Source organism: Penicillium rubens (assembly GCF_028828025.1).
Source record: "Penicillium rubens strain IBT 27055 chromosome Unknown utg000001l_segment0_segment0, whole genome shotgun sequence".
Taxonomy (NCBI): Eukaryota; Fungi; Ascomycota; class Eurotiomycetes; order Eurotiales; family Aspergillaceae; genus Penicillium; species Penicillium rubens.
Window position 1 is genome coordinate 4,636,604 of NW_026890599.1, and position 18,917 is coordinate 4,655,520.

The 18,917-nt window shown below is 50.1% G+C and overlaps 6 protein-coding genes across 6 annotated transcripts; 3 read left to right on the forward strand and 3 right to left on the reverse strand.

Annotated features, from left to right (window-relative positions):
• Positions 1 to 1,189: 1,189 nt before the first annotated feature.
• Positions 1,190 to 1,486, reverse strand: N7525_001805 (uncharacterized protein; the record flags this gene model as incomplete). Its single annotated transcript, XM_061212060.1, has 2 exons — positions 1,190 to 1,261; positions 1,325 to 1,486. 2 exons carry the CDS (start codon positions 1,484 to 1,486, stop codon positions 1,190 to 1,192), a joined length of 234 nt encoding a protein of 77 aa, XP_061071286.1.
• Positions 1,487 to 2,334: 848 nt separating this feature from the next.
• On the forward strand, positions 2,335 to 5,193 carry N7525_001806 (ATP-binding protein; the record flags this gene model as incomplete). The annotated part of the gene is made up of 1 exon (XM_002557542.2): positions 2,335 to 5,193. The coding sequence occupies one exon, from the start codon at positions 2,335 to 2,337 to the stop codon at positions 5,191 to 5,193; it is 2,859 nt and encodes a 952-aa protein (XP_002557588.2).
• Positions 5,194 to 6,178: 985 nt separating this feature from the next.
• On the forward strand, positions 6,179 to 6,874 carry N7525_001807 (actin-binding ADF family protein; the record flags this gene model as incomplete). The annotated part of the gene is made up of 5 exons (XM_002557541.1): positions 6,179 to 6,184; positions 6,241 to 6,251; positions 6,311 to 6,562; positions 6,628 to 6,676; positions 6,740 to 6,874. 5 exons carry the CDS (start codon positions 6,179 to 6,181, stop codon positions 6,872 to 6,874), a joined length of 453 nt encoding a protein of 150 aa, XP_002557587.1.
• A 743-nt stretch (positions 6,875 to 7,617) lies between these two features.
• Positions 7,618 to 8,829, forward strand: N7525_001808 (DUF4050 domain-containing protein; the record flags this gene model as incomplete). The annotated part of the gene is made up of 1 exon (XM_002557540.2): positions 7,618 to 8,829. One exon carries the CDS (start codon positions 7,618 to 7,620, stop codon positions 8,827 to 8,829), a length of 1,212 nt encoding a protein of 403 aa, XP_002557586.2.
• A 324-nt stretch (positions 8,830 to 9,153) lies between these two features.
• On the reverse strand, positions 9,154 to 10,665 carry N7525_001809 (glycoside hydrolase family 71 protein; the record flags this gene model as incomplete). The annotated part of the gene is made up of 4 exons (XM_002557539.2): positions 9,154 to 9,698; positions 9,756 to 9,887; positions 9,943 to 10,474; positions 10,537 to 10,665. 4 exons carry the CDS (start codon positions 10,663 to 10,665, stop codon positions 9,154 to 9,156), a joined length of 1,338 nt encoding a protein of 445 aa, XP_002557585.2.
• Positions 10,666 to 11,778: 1,113 nt separating this feature from the next.
• Positions 11,779 to 18,705, reverse strand: N7525_001810 (uncharacterized protein; the record flags this gene model as incomplete). The annotated part of the gene is made up of 1 exon (XM_002557538.2): positions 11,779 to 18,705. The coding sequence occupies one exon, from the start codon at positions 18,703 to 18,705 to the stop codon at positions 11,779 to 11,781; it is 6,927 nt and encodes a 2,308-aa protein (XP_002557584.2).
• Positions 18,706 to 18,917: the final 212 nt, after the last annotated feature.

Sequence of the window (18,917 nt, forward strand, 5' to 3'; positions counted from 1 at the left end):
AAAACGCAAACCACGATGCATAAAAGGATATCGCCTGTTGTAATGGCGAATTGATCAAGTGACGAAAAATTTTCGGATGTAAACTCACAGACCTGTTCTGAATGCGCAAAACCGTGTAGAGATTTCCGTTGCCTTCCTTCTGATGATCAATTCGCTATTACACCTGTGTGTTCTCTGGATATATAGTTGTGGAATGCTTGAATTTAATTTTTTTTCTTTGAGAAACTTAAAATGTCTTGTCTCTTGTAGCTTATAGCTCGTACAACATACCTAAAATATGCTTAATGAACCTCTACTAGTGCCATATTATCAATATCGGGGTCCCATTCAGCGCTACAAACATACGCACCAAAAGGGTCCTCTGCCTGAAGTAGAACCAACTTGTATTGCTCTGTGGCATTCCTCTTGACCTTTTTCGCTTGACTGCGATTATATACCTTCTTAAGTGTCACGCAATACCAGGGGCAGAATACAACACTGGCATCTCTACACCTTCGTCTTCTATAAACATGTAGCTCATTCTTGCAGGAACTAGGATGGGTTACCTTGGTCTACCATCTAGCAGCAATATTGGTGATCATAGCTATTTAGAATATATTTCTTTTCTACTCACACGTATGTTTCATAAACCTGCCATCCACTTCATGTTTCGCACACAAGAGAGTTAGTGACCAGAGAGGAGCCCCGGATATGATGGCTTGTAGCATTCCGACCATTCATATTTATGGAGAAGGAAGCGGAATGACAGCTTGCCTTTTCCATCGGGCGATTTGATATTGCTTCTTTGACGACCAAGAGCCACAAAAATGCGGGAGTTACACAACGCAAGACAGTAGATATCTTCGGGGAAGAGCAAATCCGATATTGGCTATAAGAGCTCAACCGGTAGCCGCTCTAACAAGAACAGTCTTTTTGTCTGCCCTGAGCTGTTGAGCACCTACGGCCTGGATGAGTCGATGCCCAATCGACTGAAAAAAAATCCATGATGGTGGCGCGGATTCTTGGTTTAGCCCTACCTGTGGTCGAAATAAAACAGAAGGCCAGGAAGACAATCTGATGGTTGCATATGTGAAATGAACATGAGCGGTTTCTCTTGTTTCTCCTCACGGACCTCGAAACCTGAGTGGGGGATGATATTAAGTAGAAACATTGATCACAAGAGGGTGAGATCAGATATAGATGATCTGAGTCACGATGTGATGTCGGAAGTAAACTCTGGAAGAGCCTTCCAGAGCTGTGTCTGGGCACTGACATAACAGCCCTGTTACGCATAGTAGGATTTTCAGCATGCAACAAGACGGTACCCTAAGAGATTAACACTCACGAGCATCTCGATATGTTTCAGTGAGGTTGTAGGTAATAACCCGACATCTGAGGACCCGTCACCCTCGGTGCCTACGAATCGCGTCACCTTGTCGCGAGGAGATTGTCTTGAGGCGGCGGCCTGCTGATGTAGACACCATTCTTGATGAGGTGCAAATGTCATATGGGGACGATGGCCTCTGGCTTGGCCTTATCAAGTCTCTAAGCGGTCGCTGTTATGGTCCACGTATTGCCGTCTTCTACTACGGTAGCCCTACCGGAGGCCCACAGCAGTTGCAGCAGGAATCCCACATGGTCGTATGCCGCATGGAGTGAAGTGCTCCTGCACGTTTCACGCGTAGGTGTGCATGTAGACGCCTCCATCATCATTCCCATTGTGCTATCGTATAGCACTGGAGGTGGAAAAGGCATGCATCTGAAAAGACAGTATAGTTTTATCTTGAATATAACATAATCATCTTGACATTTGACCCCAACTGTATTAGATTATCAGAGTTAGAAGCTGCATAAACAGCGGACTACTGTTATAGATTCGGCCTAGTTTGAGGCTGGCCATAGTCGCTCCTATAGCACTGTGATAACACACTACTGTGTAGATTCATAGGGCCATATTAGAAATGTCAACCTTAATCCTCATATGTTGTGGTCAAGAAACTGAAGATTGACGAAAGTGTTGGTATTGGTCATGGTGGAGACGAAGCGGGTACGAGGATCCTCGACTGAAGAATCGATACATAGAGAGTAAACCGTACGCCCGTGGATGGAATGGAGATGTGCACGTAAGCCTTGAGGAGTTTCTAATGTTGAGCTCAAAGCACTTTCTGTATATAGCACACGTCGAAAAGGTAATAACACCACGCGGCGGCAAATAGTAGAAAACTCAGAATCACGTGATCCATGATTTCTCCTTCATAGGGCCCGATAGGGCCACTCGCGACTTGGTGCATATATCAAGTACTCTCGGCGATATCACATAAATCTCCGGTGACAGTGTCCCGGATGTATTCGTCAATGCAACAAGTCCGGCTGTCAGTTGCACGCCCTTGTCGATTTGTTGCTCGCCGCCGCTATCCCGCACCGCTGTCCACGCGACGATTCCATCTGTCACGAACATGGCTTGCGTCACCATCCCAAGATCCTCACGATACCGAGTCTACAGTACCAGGGAATGCTGTGGAAGACCCTTCCCTCAAAAGTGAAAATATATCCGACAATGGCACACCGGCGACATCTCCCTCCCCCGACTCGGGCAAGTCGATCACGAAAGCCTACGGATCTGCCGTACGCAGAGCGATGAGGAACCGGAAGTCCTCACAGCAGACTTGCCCGTCAACGGCAACAGTTCCCCCGTGGTTCTACGAACACAATACGGTGTCCCACAGCAGCGAAGACCGCGCTACACAATCGCACCAACAGGTTAGGATAACCAAGTCAGGGTCGGAACAGGAGCCCGAGGAGGTGCAAACAGAGAGCATGGCTTTCGGAGGAGACTCCGACCCGTCTGCATCTAGTGAACCATCGACCGCGGCGGAGAATCGGTATGCGGTGGCCGAGGAAACGTGGGAAGAGCTGCGGGCCTCCGTTAAAGCAGGCTTACGGTTACCACCTGCCAAATATGCCAAGGAGCCTTCGGTAAAGAAGACGCATCTGGCGCTGCACTACCCGGGTAGCGATGGCATCCCATTCCTAGATGCGGTGGTGAAGAAACTTGCCCACGAGCTGGGCACTGACCTGGTGACCCTTAATGCGCAGGATATTGCACAATTGTTCAGCGAGCAAGACCTCGCGGATGTTGGGATAACTTCGCCCATTCGATCTCTCGGCTATGATGTCTATCGGCAATCCGTCACAACTCCATGGTCGGAAATTGAAGATCCCGAAGGAGACGGTGAGGATGACGCGACTGAAATGGCAGGTGGACCCCGTGGTATGCGCGGCGATATTAGCGCTCCTCGGTTTATCACAATCGAGAGCAGCAAAGAGGCCGGTGACATCCCTCTTCCCAACTGGCTTGGGCTGAAAACTCTTCTCGGCGGGTCGATCAATGGCCAAACGGATCCGGATCCCGGGGCCGGCGCCTCGCGAAGTGGTCAGCGCGCTGAAACTCGGTGGGTTCAACTAGTCAATGAGCTCCTCGGCTCATCGGGTCAACCAGCGCTGCCAGCCCCCGTTGAAACAGCAGAAAATGCGGAAACAGACCCCAGCAAGGCTTTGCCATCTCGAGACATAATTATGCATATCCAGGATTACCGTGACATCCAAAACACCCGAGAGGGGTCCAAATTCATTTCACTCTTACACAAAGTCATCCAAGATCGGAGAGCGGCAGGGTCCAAGATTCTGTTGATTGGAACTACCTCGCAGGAAATCCACCACTCGCCCTCACAAGATGGTGATGGTCTACTGCAGAATGTTCTCGATGATCAGTTCTCGAAGACCTTGCTTATCACCCCTGCGATGGGCTCGAAAGAAGCTGAAAAGGTCTTCGCCGAAGACCGAAAGAAGCGCACCATGGATATCAATATCCGCCACCTGCAGAGCATGCTTCGCTTCCGATTACATGAACAAGCTCTGCCTGTAAAAGATAACATCCTGAGTGACCGCTCTTGGCCGCTGGAGCCTTCGACGATCAAAGAATCAGGAATCGAGGATCGGTACTGGTCGTACAATCAAGTGCATTGGATTTCTACACTTGCACTTGGCTGCGCTGAAGCCAAGGAGCCCTTTGGGTTTGAGCACATCCGACGTGGAATCGAGCTCATGGATAGAAGCGATCGAATCACCAATGAATGGCTGAAAGAGAAGTCACCGAAACAGAAGGATTCGGAAGCGGGGCAGACCAGAGAGCAACTAATTAGCTCTTTACGCAAAACGTGCAACACCCACGAGAAAAAGCTACTCAACGGTGTAGTTGACGCAAAAAGCATCCGAACCACATTCAACGATGTGCATGTGCCTCCCGAGACCATCGATGCCCTGAAGACCCTGACTTCTCTCTCACTCATTCGCCCTGAGGCATTCACATATGGTGTCCTCGCCACCGACAAGATCCCCGGTCTTCTCTTATACGGACCTCCAGGCACCGGTAAGACTCTCCTCGCCAAAGCCGTAGCCCGCGAGAGCGGAGCAACAGTCCTCGAAGTCAGCGGTTCGGAAGTGTACGACATGTACGTCGGCGAGGGCGAGAAGAACGTGAAAGCGATCTTCACGCTTGCCAAGAAGCTCAGTCCCTGCGTGGTCTTCATTGACGAAGCCGATGCCATCTTCTGCTCGCGCACCGGAGCCAGCAGCCGCACCTCCCACCGCGAACTGATCAACCAGTTCCTGCGCGAGTGGGACGGCATGAACGACCTTTCAGCATTCATTATGGTTGCCACAAACCGGCCCTTCGATCTGGACGATGCTGTTCTCCGCCGTCTTCCCCGTCGTCTATTAGTCGATCTACCAACCGAGGAAGACCGCGAAGCAGTCTTGAGAATCCACCTGAAAGAGGAACAGCTCGAACCCTCCGTCGACCTTGCCGAACTCGCCCGACGCACGCCGCTGTATTCTGGTTCCGATTTGAAGAACCTGTCGGTGGCGGCTGCTCTGGCATGCGTTCGCGAGGAGAACGACGCTGCGGCTAAGCACACCGGTGATGAGCCATATACCTACCCGGAGCGCCGCGTCCTGACCCGCGCACATTTCGAGCGCGGAATGGAAGAAATCAGCGCTTCGATCAGTGAGGATATGTCTTCGCTGTCAGCGATTCGGAAATTCGACGAGCAGTATGGTGACCGGAAGGGTCGCCGTCAGAAGAGCCCTGGCTGGGGTTTCATTCCTGGTGGTAGTGGTAATGCCTCGGCTGATTCAGCGCGTGTTCGGACATGATTTTGTTTCATTCGAGGTTTCTTGCCGGTTTCTTGCCGGTTTGTTTTGGGTTATTTTATGTGGATTGGGGAAATGGGAGGTTCCCTATGTACTTTTAGCGATACGATAGACCTGTACCATTACTCAAAATGTATATACTGCCATCCATTTTTTGGGCAATACGAATTTTGCATCATTCCATATTCAGGTACTTTGTTCTTTTGCAGTGGGTTATCCTTTCGTCACTCACCCCTGCTCGCTTCTGGGTTGTGAAGCATCCGTTAGCACTTGGGAAACTGGAAATTCCATAGAGCAAAGAATATTGTTTGGGGTGACACGCATGTAAACAGCAAAGAACGTCTTAGATGCAATAAGAAAGCGCCAAGCTAAATTTGTTCAAATAACTTGCTTCCGTTGCCAGCATCCCAACCCTCTGCTTGGTTTGCGGATTTTCTTTTCTTTATTTGTACGTTCACTTGATCAAGGATCACACAATATGGGTGAGTACGTGTACACAAGTGTATATTAATGGTTTGAGATATAGTATATCGGCGAGGAACTACCTAACTACATAGCTAGTTATATATGCCTACTCATAGATTTCTAGCTGACTCAAACCTGGAACACACTTGGATACTTATTATCTACGATCCCTTGAAATCCACCGATTGAAATATATCTTATCCTTTCCAGTTTGAGTTCGTATCGCGAAGCAATGATGATAGAGCCACAGGCAGAGACATTCCATGTTGCACATGCACCGGGTTCCTACCTATACATACCAAAGACATTTTTCTTTCTACGTTCCTTTGAGATAGAATATATCAGCCTAGTCAGGCAGCACGTAAAACACATGGGATTCATGTAGGATTAGTGATATAAGGCAAGAAAAGTAGCCAATTTCTCCTGTCTTCTAACAACTTTCCATCCACCACAAGATACCTGCTCAGCCTATCTATTCTAGCTGCGTAAATTTGCTGCAGGGCACTAGTTACCAGGTCCCAACATGTCGGTACGTAGATCCGATACAAGCAGTCAATATAAGAATTAACACCTTGATTTCTGCAGATTCCATCGGGGTATTTCTACAGTCCCAACAAAGCATTCACAGAGAACGTGTCAACTAACAATCTATCAGTATTTCCATCGCAGACGAATGCATATCTGCATTCGACCAGCTCCGAACAGGCCCAGAATCCACCAGACCCAAGTTCATCATCTACAAGATCTCCGACGACAACAAGAGCATCGTAGTTGAAGAAACATCGACGGCAAAAGACTACGAGTTCTTCCGTCAGAAGTTATCAGCTGCAGTCGACAAAGACGGCAACCCAGCTCCACGGTATGCCATCTACGACATGGAGTATGACCTCGGCAGCGAAGGGAAGCGGTAAGAGAATGCTCCAGCGAGAGCAATGGAAGATCGTGTCGCTAATTCAGTCACTGGCTATGTAGTACCAAGACCATCTTTGTCCACTGGGGTCCTTGCCACGCGCCTATCAAGGTAATTGGTCTTTTAACTCGGGTTCATTGGCTGGCCATAAGGTACTGACTGTATTCGCTGCAGCTGTGCATGCTCTACGCTAGCAGTATGCAGCAATTCAAAAGAGCTTTAGATCTCAATGTCTCGGTTTATGCGGATATCCTGGAAGAGCTGGAATGGGAGGTTGTCTTGAAGGAGGTCAGTGGGGGCCAGGCATAGATGGGTCTAGGGAAATGATCGGCGTTGCTAAAGTACACTGCATGAAGAGTGTTCTTTAGAACGTGATAACAAAGTATGCGTATTAGGTGATCAAATGTTGATTCTGCTAGTTCTGAACCGTCTTCGAAATCATGCTCAGTTAAATTCCTTGATATGCCTCGGCAAGGGCAAAGCGTTCGAGATTGCGACGCCAACTCCGCGTTTTCGTCTAAGCAGCTGCCAAGGTTGGTATAGCGCGAGCTATGGGCAGGGATTAACAGCACCACTGGATGTATAGCACCACTTGGCGTTGCGTCACTCCATATGTTAGGCTGAATAGGGGAGGTTCCTTGTTTTCAATTGTCTCCAATCGCTTTGTGCTTCCCATTGTAAGAGTATAAGATCGGAGTTTAGAGCAAACGAGAAACTTTTCGAGTTGGAAACCGAAGTGAACAGACCGAGGAACAAGATATAACAAGATATAAGGGCGGAGAGAGTTGGAGGCTTGTATCTCCGCATTGGGGCACGTGCCTTATGACATTCGAGTCTGATCATCCCGCCACTTTGACCTCGCAAAGACCTTCCAAAGGCTGCTTTTTTCTTGGCTTTGGCTTCGCTGGCATTTCCCAATTTTTGCATCTTTGGTTAGTGGAGAACATCAGGAGTGCACCGGCAAGAACACCTTCGGCCAAGCAAGAAAACCTTGCTACAGAGCTCCCCACTTTCTCACCCGAGCAAACCCCCCACATTCAAAGATCGCGAAAATGATGGCCACCGGTTCTCGGGATACCTCAGTTCGCGAGGCTAAAATCTTTGTCAAGGAAGTCGTCCGAAACGACTGGGATTTCGAGGCCGGCGTTCCTTCCCCGTCGTCCGCCGACGGTACCCTTTGCCACAACCGCGAAGTGTGCGAATGGCGAGTCCGAGAATTCGACACCCCGACCTCGGAACTCGAGCCACAGAGCTCAGATAGCGAGCAAGAATATGACCCGTCAGCTTTCGCCCCTGGCGATGCGGGCATCGAGCGGCGTCGCAAACGCCGTCGACAAATAGATGACGAAATGGCGTGGAACGAAGGACTACGCGTATGGATGGCCAGGCGCGATGCGTGGTGTGGCGCGAAGACTCGGCGGCAGATTCGGGCTGAGGAGGCAAAGCGCGCGTTGGCTGGCGCGCAGACGGACACAGCAGATCAGTCCGATAGTGTGAATTTGGGGCGAAACGATGCGACTTCTTCTGGCTCATCCGAATCTGCAGCGCTGTCTGGTCGGGGTAGCGAGGGTATTGGCGCTTCTGACCTGGCAGTCCGGACCGAGACGTCGCTTTCTATCGCGGATCGGGAGAAAAGTGAGGAGCTCCAAAGTCGAGTGGATATGACCTCCGGGCAGCAAGAGGATCAGGAAGAAGGATTGTCTACCGCGCCAGAGGAGGGAGCTAAACGGAAAGCCTCGTCAGAGACCAACATCACAGAGCCGGATCAGAAAGTTGCCACGAAGGTGCCTACTCAACCTACGTCCTTCCCGGCTGTGGAAGACCAAACGGAAGAGGAGAAAGTGGAAGAAGAGCTTGATGAACCACTTTGCCCTGTTGCCCCGCCTTTTATTTCAAACGATAATCCAGTACGCGCAAGCATCAATCCGGCAATCTACCCTTCAATTTACACCAAGGTTGTTGTGCAAGGCATGACCCCCACCGTCCCCGTCAACCTCGCCCATTTGACCAAAGCCATGGTTCAAGGTTGGAAAGCAGACGGGCAGTGGCCGCCAAAGCCAGCTGTGACATCAATTGTTCTTGCTGATGATGCCTCTGTGCCCAAGAAAAACACGGATCGCTCCGAGGAGGCGCCACAGGGCAGGAGGAAGAACAGCATTACCAATGCTGTGAAGAAAGTCTTCCATTTCGGATCGCATCCCTTCCATCGCCGCGGCAGCCAGGATACCGGAAATGGAGCCGGTGCCGGGGGCCCGGCGGCTTAAGTGGATTTGCTTCGTCATGGGTCATAAGTAATTGCATAGCCACCAATCCTGCGGGTCGAGGGACTGGCTTCGCCTGGCTGGGTTGCTCTGGCTCCATTTGGCGTCTACTCCGGGAGGTTCTGTTTATGTTTCCTTATGTGTGTTCATAATCTGAGCATGCTTTTGTTTGATTTACTGTCTAGCTCTGCACAATGAAGGAATGTCATATGCTGTGCAATCTGGTTCAATCTTATACAGTAGAAAAGTTCTGCTCCAATAAATGCTCTAATACGCACTGTGCAGTTTGGACATGTGGCCACAGTCCCCGAGACATACTCCATAATATCACATGCTACCTCTAGCCCCGGTCGTGTTACTACCATCACCTCCCTTGGTCGACCCAACATAAACATTGAAGTTATAATGAACACAGCTATCCTTGACATCCAGACCCCCCTGACCACTCAAAATCGTCTGTCCATCCCGAGCCACCTTGAAAGACTGGGCACCAACTCCCATAGTCACATTCGAGGTAACAATCCCCGCCGGAACCTCAATGTCAACAGGAGCATTATTCCCACTCTGCACAGTCAAGGTACCCGGACTCGTCAACATAGTCGCGACAAAAATACTATCACTAAGCATGTCCGCACCCATCGGTGCTGAAAGGGTATCCCCCGTGCACACGACGCCCTTGGGCGTAGGTCGGTACCAGTACACGACTTCATCCGCTTCCACGGTAGGCGTTTTTGCTCCAGATTTGTAAGCTGCGATATAAGGCTTGAACAGGTTGCGCCAGCCGTCGTGGGGCATGTTAGTTGCCCACTGGGATGATCCGTCATCGCTGTGATGAGCTGAGTACGGGCCGATATAGTGGGATTCGCCGTAGTCTATATAGCGGTTAAGACTTTACCGGATAATTTTGCGGGAATATAAAGGAAGCGTACCATTCCATGAGATTATCTCAATCAGGTCCGGCTGAAGGGAAAGCATCTGTTCCCAACGTAATGTCGGCAGGTTCTCGCATACAAAAACCCAGTTCTTGGTGTTGAAATGCGTTGAGAACCACGGTGAGACGGCTGTCATTGAATTAGTCTACTACTCTCCCAGACCAGAGCTAGAAAAGGTTCCTACGGGCCATGTAAGTTTTCCCCGCGAGAAAATGGACAAATCTATCGTCCCAAACGGTGGTCATCGGCCCTGGGATGATACTATTTCCCCCATCCGTAGGCCAAGCCAACCAGGAGAACGCACCATCAGCGCTCTTGGCAGGGCCGGTGGTAGCCTCAGCCGGGTCTTGGAGATTCGGCACTGCGTAAATGGGATGCGGCGTGTTCTGTTTCACTGCATCCCAGTTGAAACTGTCTCCGACAAATGTACTTACTACTGCGGCTCCCTTGTACTGCATCTGCGCTGGGTGGCCTGCATATTGTTTCATGTACTCTGTAATTTTTTCTGTGTCTCCATTGGTCCAGTAGGCGAAGTCGAAGGAGATGAATACTTTGAAGTTGACTTGCTCGGCTGCTTCGTAGGCTAGGGCTAGCTGGGTTGGGGTGTAGCTGTCTATGCTTGCGCAGTTCAGTGCGAATGCGTCGATGCCGATGGACTGGGCTGTCGTCATGTCTTCTTTCCAGTCTTCTAGCTGGTAGTCTTTTACTATGCCGACCTAGATATATGGGATCTATGTCAATGACGCGGGATGCTAAGTGTTTATGTTGATATACTGACCATGAAGTGGGCGAAGACATATTTGTCTTCCGACTGGCTAGACAGCTCTGAATCGAGAGCTGGGGCAGTTAAAGCTGGGAGAATATGTGTCAATATGGCCAAAGCACTAAAGAGAGATTTCCAAATCATAATGGCGAAAGGTGCATGAATTCTCAATCCATAAGTTGATCTCTCAATGCGAGTTTCCGAGGTCTCTTAGCAGATTATATAGTTCATATTCAACTATACTATAGTCAAAATATATATTATACGACGGTATACTTCCCCAAACGCATTAAACTCCAAACGAATAAGGCGAGACAAGTGAAATACCAATATAACCCCAGAACAATAACTTCAGCGGCGAGTATAAAACTTGTTTCCCTTTTCCCCGTAGAATATTGTAACACCCGACAACAGTCACATCCACGTGAGATTGTGTAGTATTCGCGGATTTTCCGTGTGATTCAACTTTCTTTTTTTGCTTTTTGCTTCTGAAGCATATGGTACCGTCGCCAGACTAGTGCCGATCTATCACGCTCAAAGAGGAATCAATCGTTGAAATGCTACAGTAGTGCTGAGTATTACCGGCGCTATGCACAAATCGGGCTTTATACGCCAGCTGATCGGGGCAAATAAATGTGCCGGGCATATGGAAATGCTGAGTACGACTCGAATAGTGGATTAACGCCGATGATGTCGCTGTTGAAGATACTTCCGGCTCTATGTCCGGGGCTTTTGCGCGTGGCCTATGCGCATGACTGAATATCAAAATGACGAAATAATCCATCACGGGGGAAATCGACTCTGACAGAGTGCTATTCAATGAATGTGAAACTTCAGAGGATGCTGTTGAGATGAAGCTGAGTCCTGCATTATATGACATGTATGGAGCTTTATCCCCAGTGCAAACAGCACAACAAACCGAGTTAGGGCTGCGTACATACCCTGGGCTAGGGATATGCAGGCCACCATAGAATCCCCTGAGGCAATCTCCGTTGACCGCCATGATCCTGGAAACCCCTAATTTACCTATATGTTAGATCCAACTTGCCATATACTTAGTATCCAGGAAGATTGTCCAATTAGGGAACCTTACACTGTAATGGGTACATTGGGACCTGAAAACTATAGCCTCCATTACAGCAGCAACTATGTCAATATGGTACAAGATAACATTATCGATTCCTTTTTAATATTCGTGACACGTTAATTCCCCCCCAAGAACGCCGTGTATATAAAAACCAAAGAAAACCCGCACGGTCAAGACAGTAACTCCAGAAACTTTGCACAATCAACGAATCCCCTCGCCGCATCCTCAAAGACCCCCTGCGCTTCAACCTGACTAGCCACCAGAACGGCAATCTCAGGTTCGATTGTGACCTCCTGTGACTCATGACCAGGACGAGTAAAGTAGTACTTATCCTGATGATACGACCATTTTCTGAGATAGAGTTGCAGGTCGGTCGAGGCGAGTTTGTGAGCCGTGGTGAAGAGTTCAGTTTTCCTGCTATCGGAGGGTGGTGGCATCGCAGGGAATATGACATGGGCATTGCACGAGAGCGAGTCTGCATCCGTGCTTTCTAGGCATCTGCCCACAGCTTTGACGAAATCGCGGATCCACTCGATGTGCGTGAGAATACCCTCCCCCGCGCCGGTGGCTCGATCGATGTAGTCTACCACTGGCAATACCGAGGAGATCATGTCGAGGAAGGCGGCAAGCATGAGTAAAGTTGGAGCACTTTGCAGACGATGGCGACGTAAGGCGACCACACCCAGTGCTTGACAGGAGGCTCGGCATACGACATCAATGATATCGATGACAGAACACACACAGGCTGCATCCAGAGTGTTTATATTACATAGCAGGTTCTTGAACTCCAGAGTGATGGTCTGGATGATGGGACGGCTGAGGACCCAGGCGGCGCGGTTGGGAAGCGTCGCTTCGAGATACGCTGGAAACACGCATTGCAAAAGGACGGCGCGGAGAGTGGGATTGTCGTTGTCCCCAGCCTCATACGTGTTTTTCATCGATGTGTGCAGCTGGTCAACCAGGTAGCACTGTTGGCCGTCAATGGCGGCACGCTCGGAAATGCTCTGGACGAAACCGGTCAAGGTCTGGATCTCTTTGCTGGAAGATAATTTCGACTCGTAGCGTTTGAGCTTCGCAACAATGTAGCGTGGGTCGGTAGATGGCAAAGGGAATGAAGCAGGGTCCGTGAAGAAGGGGTCGATGGGTTTGATGTCGCTGGTATGTTGCTGAAGGAAACTGATGACGTGTTGCACGAACTCGACGTATTCCCCTTGAACAGCCTGCGCTGTCCCATTACCTAGCTCCTGATAGTTGTCTTTCATGGATATCATCACGCGCTGAAGCATTTCGGAGTACTCTTGTTTTGTCACAGAAAAGTTCCGATTTCCAGATAGTTCCATGTCCTGGAGCTGCTCACGCATATTAGACGATAGGCTTGAGAGGAGAGACAGTCGGCGAGAGCCAATTTCCTCCAATGTTATTGTATACCGACCAATCTTCCTATCCTTAGAGAACGGAAGATTTGCAAGCAAGGGATCTGCGGGACTTCCGTTCAAAAGCGCCTCCGTGAGACGATGTTGGAACTTCAACATCGAGGAGCGCTCGACCAACGATGTCATCCACATACTCATAACTTGGATTCGGCACTCAGAAACGATCTGTGCGTCATTCTCAATGCATTCTGCAAGGAACAGCGGTGCAAATTTTCTTGTCTGAACTGTCTGTCGAAGCCGCGTCCAGGAGTCATCGCCGAACTCGCTCAGATAGTTGTCCCAATTTCGGAGGCCATGGCGAACGAGAACCTGCGCTATTGACGTCCAGCATTCAACCACGTTAAGAAGGATCGCGTCCTCGGGACAGTGGTCCTCGCCAAAGCAGTTCGAAACGAGACGAGAAACAACCGGATGGAAAGCCTTCTCTACATGCTCAATACCTTCACCTGGGGAACTTTGTTGGTCCCAAACAGCCTGAATAGCATCCCAGTCACCGAACTCCTGGCTGTCCTCGTCGGTATTCACTGCCGCAGGAGCATCTGATGTAGATGTAGCTGAAATGTTTTTCTGGGTGTATGCCACCAAGACCTGCAGTGCCTCAGATACAACGACATTCACGCGCGGGAGCTTGGGGTTGAAAAGCGTAAGGATAGACTCAAAGGGGGTTCTCATGACAAGTCTGTATGCATGCTCCAATTTTGGAGCCAGTTGGACAGCAATCCGTAGACCGCTGAGCGCATTGCTCAACAAGGTCTCAATCTGCCGCTGGTTCTGGGAGATTGTGCGCTCGACAAGCTGCTGAGAAACCCGATTGTCACCTGTGTTTTGAGCCTCAATCTCTTTGCGAGCATATGAATGCTGTTGCAGCAACTCCGTGACGAAATAGCCGTACCAGTCTCCGAACGGATCAAGCCCCGAAATCTCTTCATCTGTAGAAAGCTTGAATCGAACAAGCCTTGACCATGACCGCAGATTGATACTGCACGCTTCACGATGTGAGGTGGCAGGATGGACCAGATTACGTATTGTCTCGAGTCGAGGGCGACACCCATCGGGAACAGCCCAGTACAGGGTGCTGAGAAGATCGTGGTGATTTCTTAGTGCACCGAGGTCCTCGTGCTGCAATGGCTGCTCCTTCGGGTACACACGGCCATGGTTGGGTAAAAGACGCCAGGCAAAGTTTCGAATCTTTTTCTTGTCATATCTCTTCGCCAAGAAGCGGAGACCACTTGCTACGATCTTGAGAAATGTGTGGAAACACGGCTCCCCCACTCGGGCATCCAGAGAAGGATTGCTATCAAGTTCGTCAAGGAATGAAGGTGAGCCACGAGCTTCCTCAAGCTTCAGGTTGTGAAGGGTGTTCTTGGCGAAGAAGTCGAATAGCGTGTCCAGGATAGATTTGCATTCTCTCCACCCCCACGAATTGACAAGGCGATGACATCTAAGGAACAAGGTTCGACAGTAGCTGTTGTATGAGATGGGTTGTGCCTTGGAGTTGGACTCGAAATGGTCCAGGGCCGGAGCGAGAAGCCGCTTGGCTAATTTCCAGTTGTCATTAACACCTGTCAACTGATAACCAGGGCGCGCAATGCCAAGCAGGTCTATTTCGTTCAGAGGTAAGACAGTGAATATCCCACGCCAACCAGCCTCAAGGCTACCCACATCCCTTTCATTGCGAATGAGTCCATTGTTGAAAGTCTCGAGCTGAATATCTTCAAAGCAGCCCTTGTAGTTGTCCGAGCTGCGTAGAAGATGTTTGGTGACGACATAAGCTTCCACCGATGGATACTCATCGCGAATACCAGACTCGCGGCGTCCAGGCTCATTGTTTTCTTTAAACAACGTTTTCAATTCAGAGGAACCGACTTTGGACGTGATCAAGCCTGCAACGTCTTTAGCGGACATTTTGACAAGATCCAAAGCTTCCGTAGCAAGGGCGGGGCTAACAAGCCGATGAGAAGCAATTTGATAGATCTGGTTCGAGAAAACCATGGTGAAACAAGCAATTTTCACAAGCCCGTTCTGGTTGTATTCGTCGCTAGACAGAAAAGCAGCCAGCGGGTCTCTCACCTGGGAGACCAGCCCCATTGCTCTAGTGACAAACCCCGTACGATCAACCGGGTCGATGAAAACCAGGTTTCCCGTGATGTATTTGATCAACAATCTGTATAACCTCGACGCCACCCCTAGCGCAGCCGTAATGCCTGTCTCCGGGGAGGTGACGGCACTTCGCTCAACATTATCGATTATCACGTCAAAGACCTGCCCCATCTCCGATGACACTGTATCGTCCCAGCGACTCCATTGGAATGTCTCGTCTCTGAGCTCGATAGGGAATGAAGCGGCATCCCCATCGAAGTCCCTCTCTATGATTCGCAACGAACGAGAAAATTCCCCGCTTCCTATGAATGTAGACTCATGGAAGAATGTGTTGTCACGTAGGGATGGTACTCCAAAGTCCACCGGATAGAAACGTTGCCAGTTGAAAAGCCCGCCGACACTGAAAGACGAAGGATTTGCATGTCCAACGTCTGTTATGGTAGGAGGTTCCAAGTCATCGGAGACTATGGTAGCAGGATCTGGATTCTGACGGAATTCGTCGGCATCGAGATTGATTCTGGTTGGGGGATTCTTCCTCAACCGCCGTCGAGACACAGGGGCTTTGGGGGTTGGCGTTTGATTTCGTGCTTCAGCTGAAGCGCCAACAACAGCAGCAACAGAAGCATTCATAGGCGAGGAATTGCCCCCGGTACTCAATGACCCACTGTCAGAGACATATCGATCCAAGGTCAAGCTCGGCCTATAAGGTTGAGATGTGCGCTGGTTTTTGTAGTGTCGGTTAAGAATAGACAATGACTGGTTGAACATGGCTGGGACCATTTTTGGGCCTCTACCAGGACCTGCCAAACTAGTTGCCGCGGGCCTAATGGTGTTCCTCTTCAAAGATGTTATGGCAACATTCCTAGGAATAACCCATGTGTGCCCGTGCTGCTCTGGTTTGCGACGCGACGAGGACACGGCCACTGGGGGTTGGTCTGGCGGGACTGATCCTGCGCTAGATTCAGGTGGCGCCTGTGTCTCTTCCGGTTCTACTATGTTGGTGTTCGAAGCATCAGTGTCTGCCTCTGCATCAAGGAATCGGTTCGGTATCCTGTCGTTTGTAGTATTCGACTTAGCTCGAGCACTGAGAATTGAAAGATTTGTTGTCCAATGCCGGTGTTGGCGAGCTTTGGGGCGAGGTGGGCTAATCTTGGCCTGCCGAATAGCTCCCCTTTTCCAATCTCGCAAAGACTCATTTGCATCCACTGTGTCTTCCCTTGAGGCCAGTTTCACGAACTTCTGAGTAGGGCTCTGCCTGCCTCCATCTTTACGTGAGCGTGGTCGTCTAGTCGCTACTCTGAGCAGTCGCGATTGCTCTTTGCGAGGCTTGATGGCAACATCTGGCGCATCCAAGATCCCTATTCTTGGTCGCTGGATAGTCGAGGGTTTCCTGGTCCTTCGTGCCCCATACGAGACATCAGTCATCCGGGTTTGTCGTTGTCTCTTCGGCTGTCTCTCCCCATTGAGCAGACTTTGTTTCGATTTTGGCCTTTTTAAACTGTTCGCTTTGTGTCGAGGACCTGTTGAGTTACGCGGAACAGGCGCAAACATGTAGTCGATGCGGTTATCCTCAGACACCTCGCCCCCTTCCAGCGCGAAAGGATCTTCCAGGCCAAGGGAACCAGTCAGCCTTTGGCTAGAGCCATTGTCTATAGAGTCATTTCCTGTGGCATCGTTACGATTGTCCTCATCATCTGAGTTGGAATCTCCAAGATCAAACAAGCCTCGTGATTGTTGCGCTGCTGGTTGCCTTGAACGATCACCCTTTCGAATGAGCTTCCGCGCAACACCCTTTCCATCCGGACGTTGCGAAGAAGCATGACGATCTAATTGCAAGGCTCTTTCTTTGTCTGCATGTTTTTTCAGATCCAGCCGAGCATGTGACGCAGGGAGCGCTCCTCGGATCATGCGTTGGAATCGTCGAATTTCACGTTCTTCGGCATCTGACTTGGTTCCTTCTTCTTCACTCTGGCTGTTGGACGAGATAGACTGTACTTCCTGCTCATCATCTGTACCGGCACCAGGTGATTGGGCTCGGTCGGCTTCTTCTGTTTCTCTTGCCCCAGATTTCCCAACTTCTTCTGGCGGTGACCACCCACGAGGAAACCGGAAACCTCCCTCTGAGGCACGAGGAGTCCTTGACGTTGAAGATAAACGGCCTGCGTGTGGAGGGCTAGATGATAGATCATATATAGAAATACCATTTTGATTCCCAGTAGCTGTATTGCTGTCTCTAATGCCACGAGGTTTTGATGGTTTGTGTATATTTCGACGATCTTTGGGAGTTCCAGAATGAGAAGTCTTCTGCCGCTTTGCCAGATGAGCTTGCAATGGCCGAGGATGCTCTGAGTCGTTGTGTTCCCGTCCTTGCGCCGCAGATTGCGGGCCACGATGCCGTTCATGTCTTACCGGCGGGAGATACTCTTCAAGAGGAGGGCTTGATGGAGGTGCATCGGGATCATATGAATCTTGCTCTTGACTTTCATCAGTAGCCTGCTGTCTTTGCTGTGCCGGTCGACCGAAAGGCTTGACGCCCCGCGCCTGCAGCTGCTGGGCGAACTTAAGTTGTTCCAAATGGTACGGGTGCATTTGGATGGCATTGCGCTTTCGGAATGTTCTTTGCGCAGCATGGGGTAATTCTCGCAACACTTCTTCGGGGATATCAAGCTGAGGTGATACATCGTCTCGGTTGGCATCTAGTTCAATGAGCACTGCTTTCCGTAGATCTGCCTCCCCATCTGCCGGTCTTTCTGGTTCTGTCTCTATCACATCATCTGCGTGTTTTTCTGTAGAATCCTTGTCCGGCGGAGAGCCAAAGGATGACGGAACAGAAGATAACGGGGAGTCATCTTCGGAAACCTCCTGCGGCGGTGGTGGTAATGGCGGAGCCTCGATTGGCTGAACATGGTTGACCACAGGCTTTTTCTTCCGAGTTGGCTGAGGGATCAGCACCAACTCGTCAGGCGAGGAGCTCCGAGTGCTTGAGGCGTCACTCTGTGTGATGTCCTTGGAGATGTGCCGCTCTGCTATAGCTTGTGACTGCGAGCGCCGTGCGGTCTTCAAGGGCTTCGGGGTAGACTCGCGGCTCGTGGGCTGGGATTGAGGCCTGTCATGTTCCTGCGACGACGTTGGGAAATCGTATATGCTGGATGCATTCTTTGCGGAGGCGTTGGTATTACGCAGCTCACTGCTGCGGCGATTCGTTGATTTCGTAGCCGACGATCGAAGTCCGTATGTCTTGCGTACCCTCCTTTGTTTCGGTGTCGTTTCGTCATGCGCGACATTTGTTGAGTGACGAGTTGCTCGGTTCGTGCCCCTTCGCATCGCTTCCACCGTATCTGAGAGTGTGATAGAGCCATTCTCGGCCCGGAAGTGCTCGTGCTGCTCCTTCGTCACACTTCTTGTCCCTTCCTTCGGCGATGATGAAGGGTTGTCGATATATTCAAGATTTTCGACAGCAGGGCTATTTTCAACATTGTCCTTCTTAGCATCTAGAGAATCGAAGCCATCTTCCTCGTCCGAGTCGGGGACATATCCGCGTTGTCGCCATGATTCCATTTGCATCCTCGGCGGGAATCCCCCATGTCTCTAAGCAGTCATCGGGTGGTCTCAGGGGGATAAAAACGTGACTGAAATAATTCTCGGGTTAAAATTCGCGAAATGCAAGGATATCAAACGTCGAACAGCTAATCAAACTGTCTGAAAGCAGGGAATTTGATTCTGACGCGCGCCAACGGAGCAATTTAGCAGACGCGCCGTGCTAATCAGCCAACTGA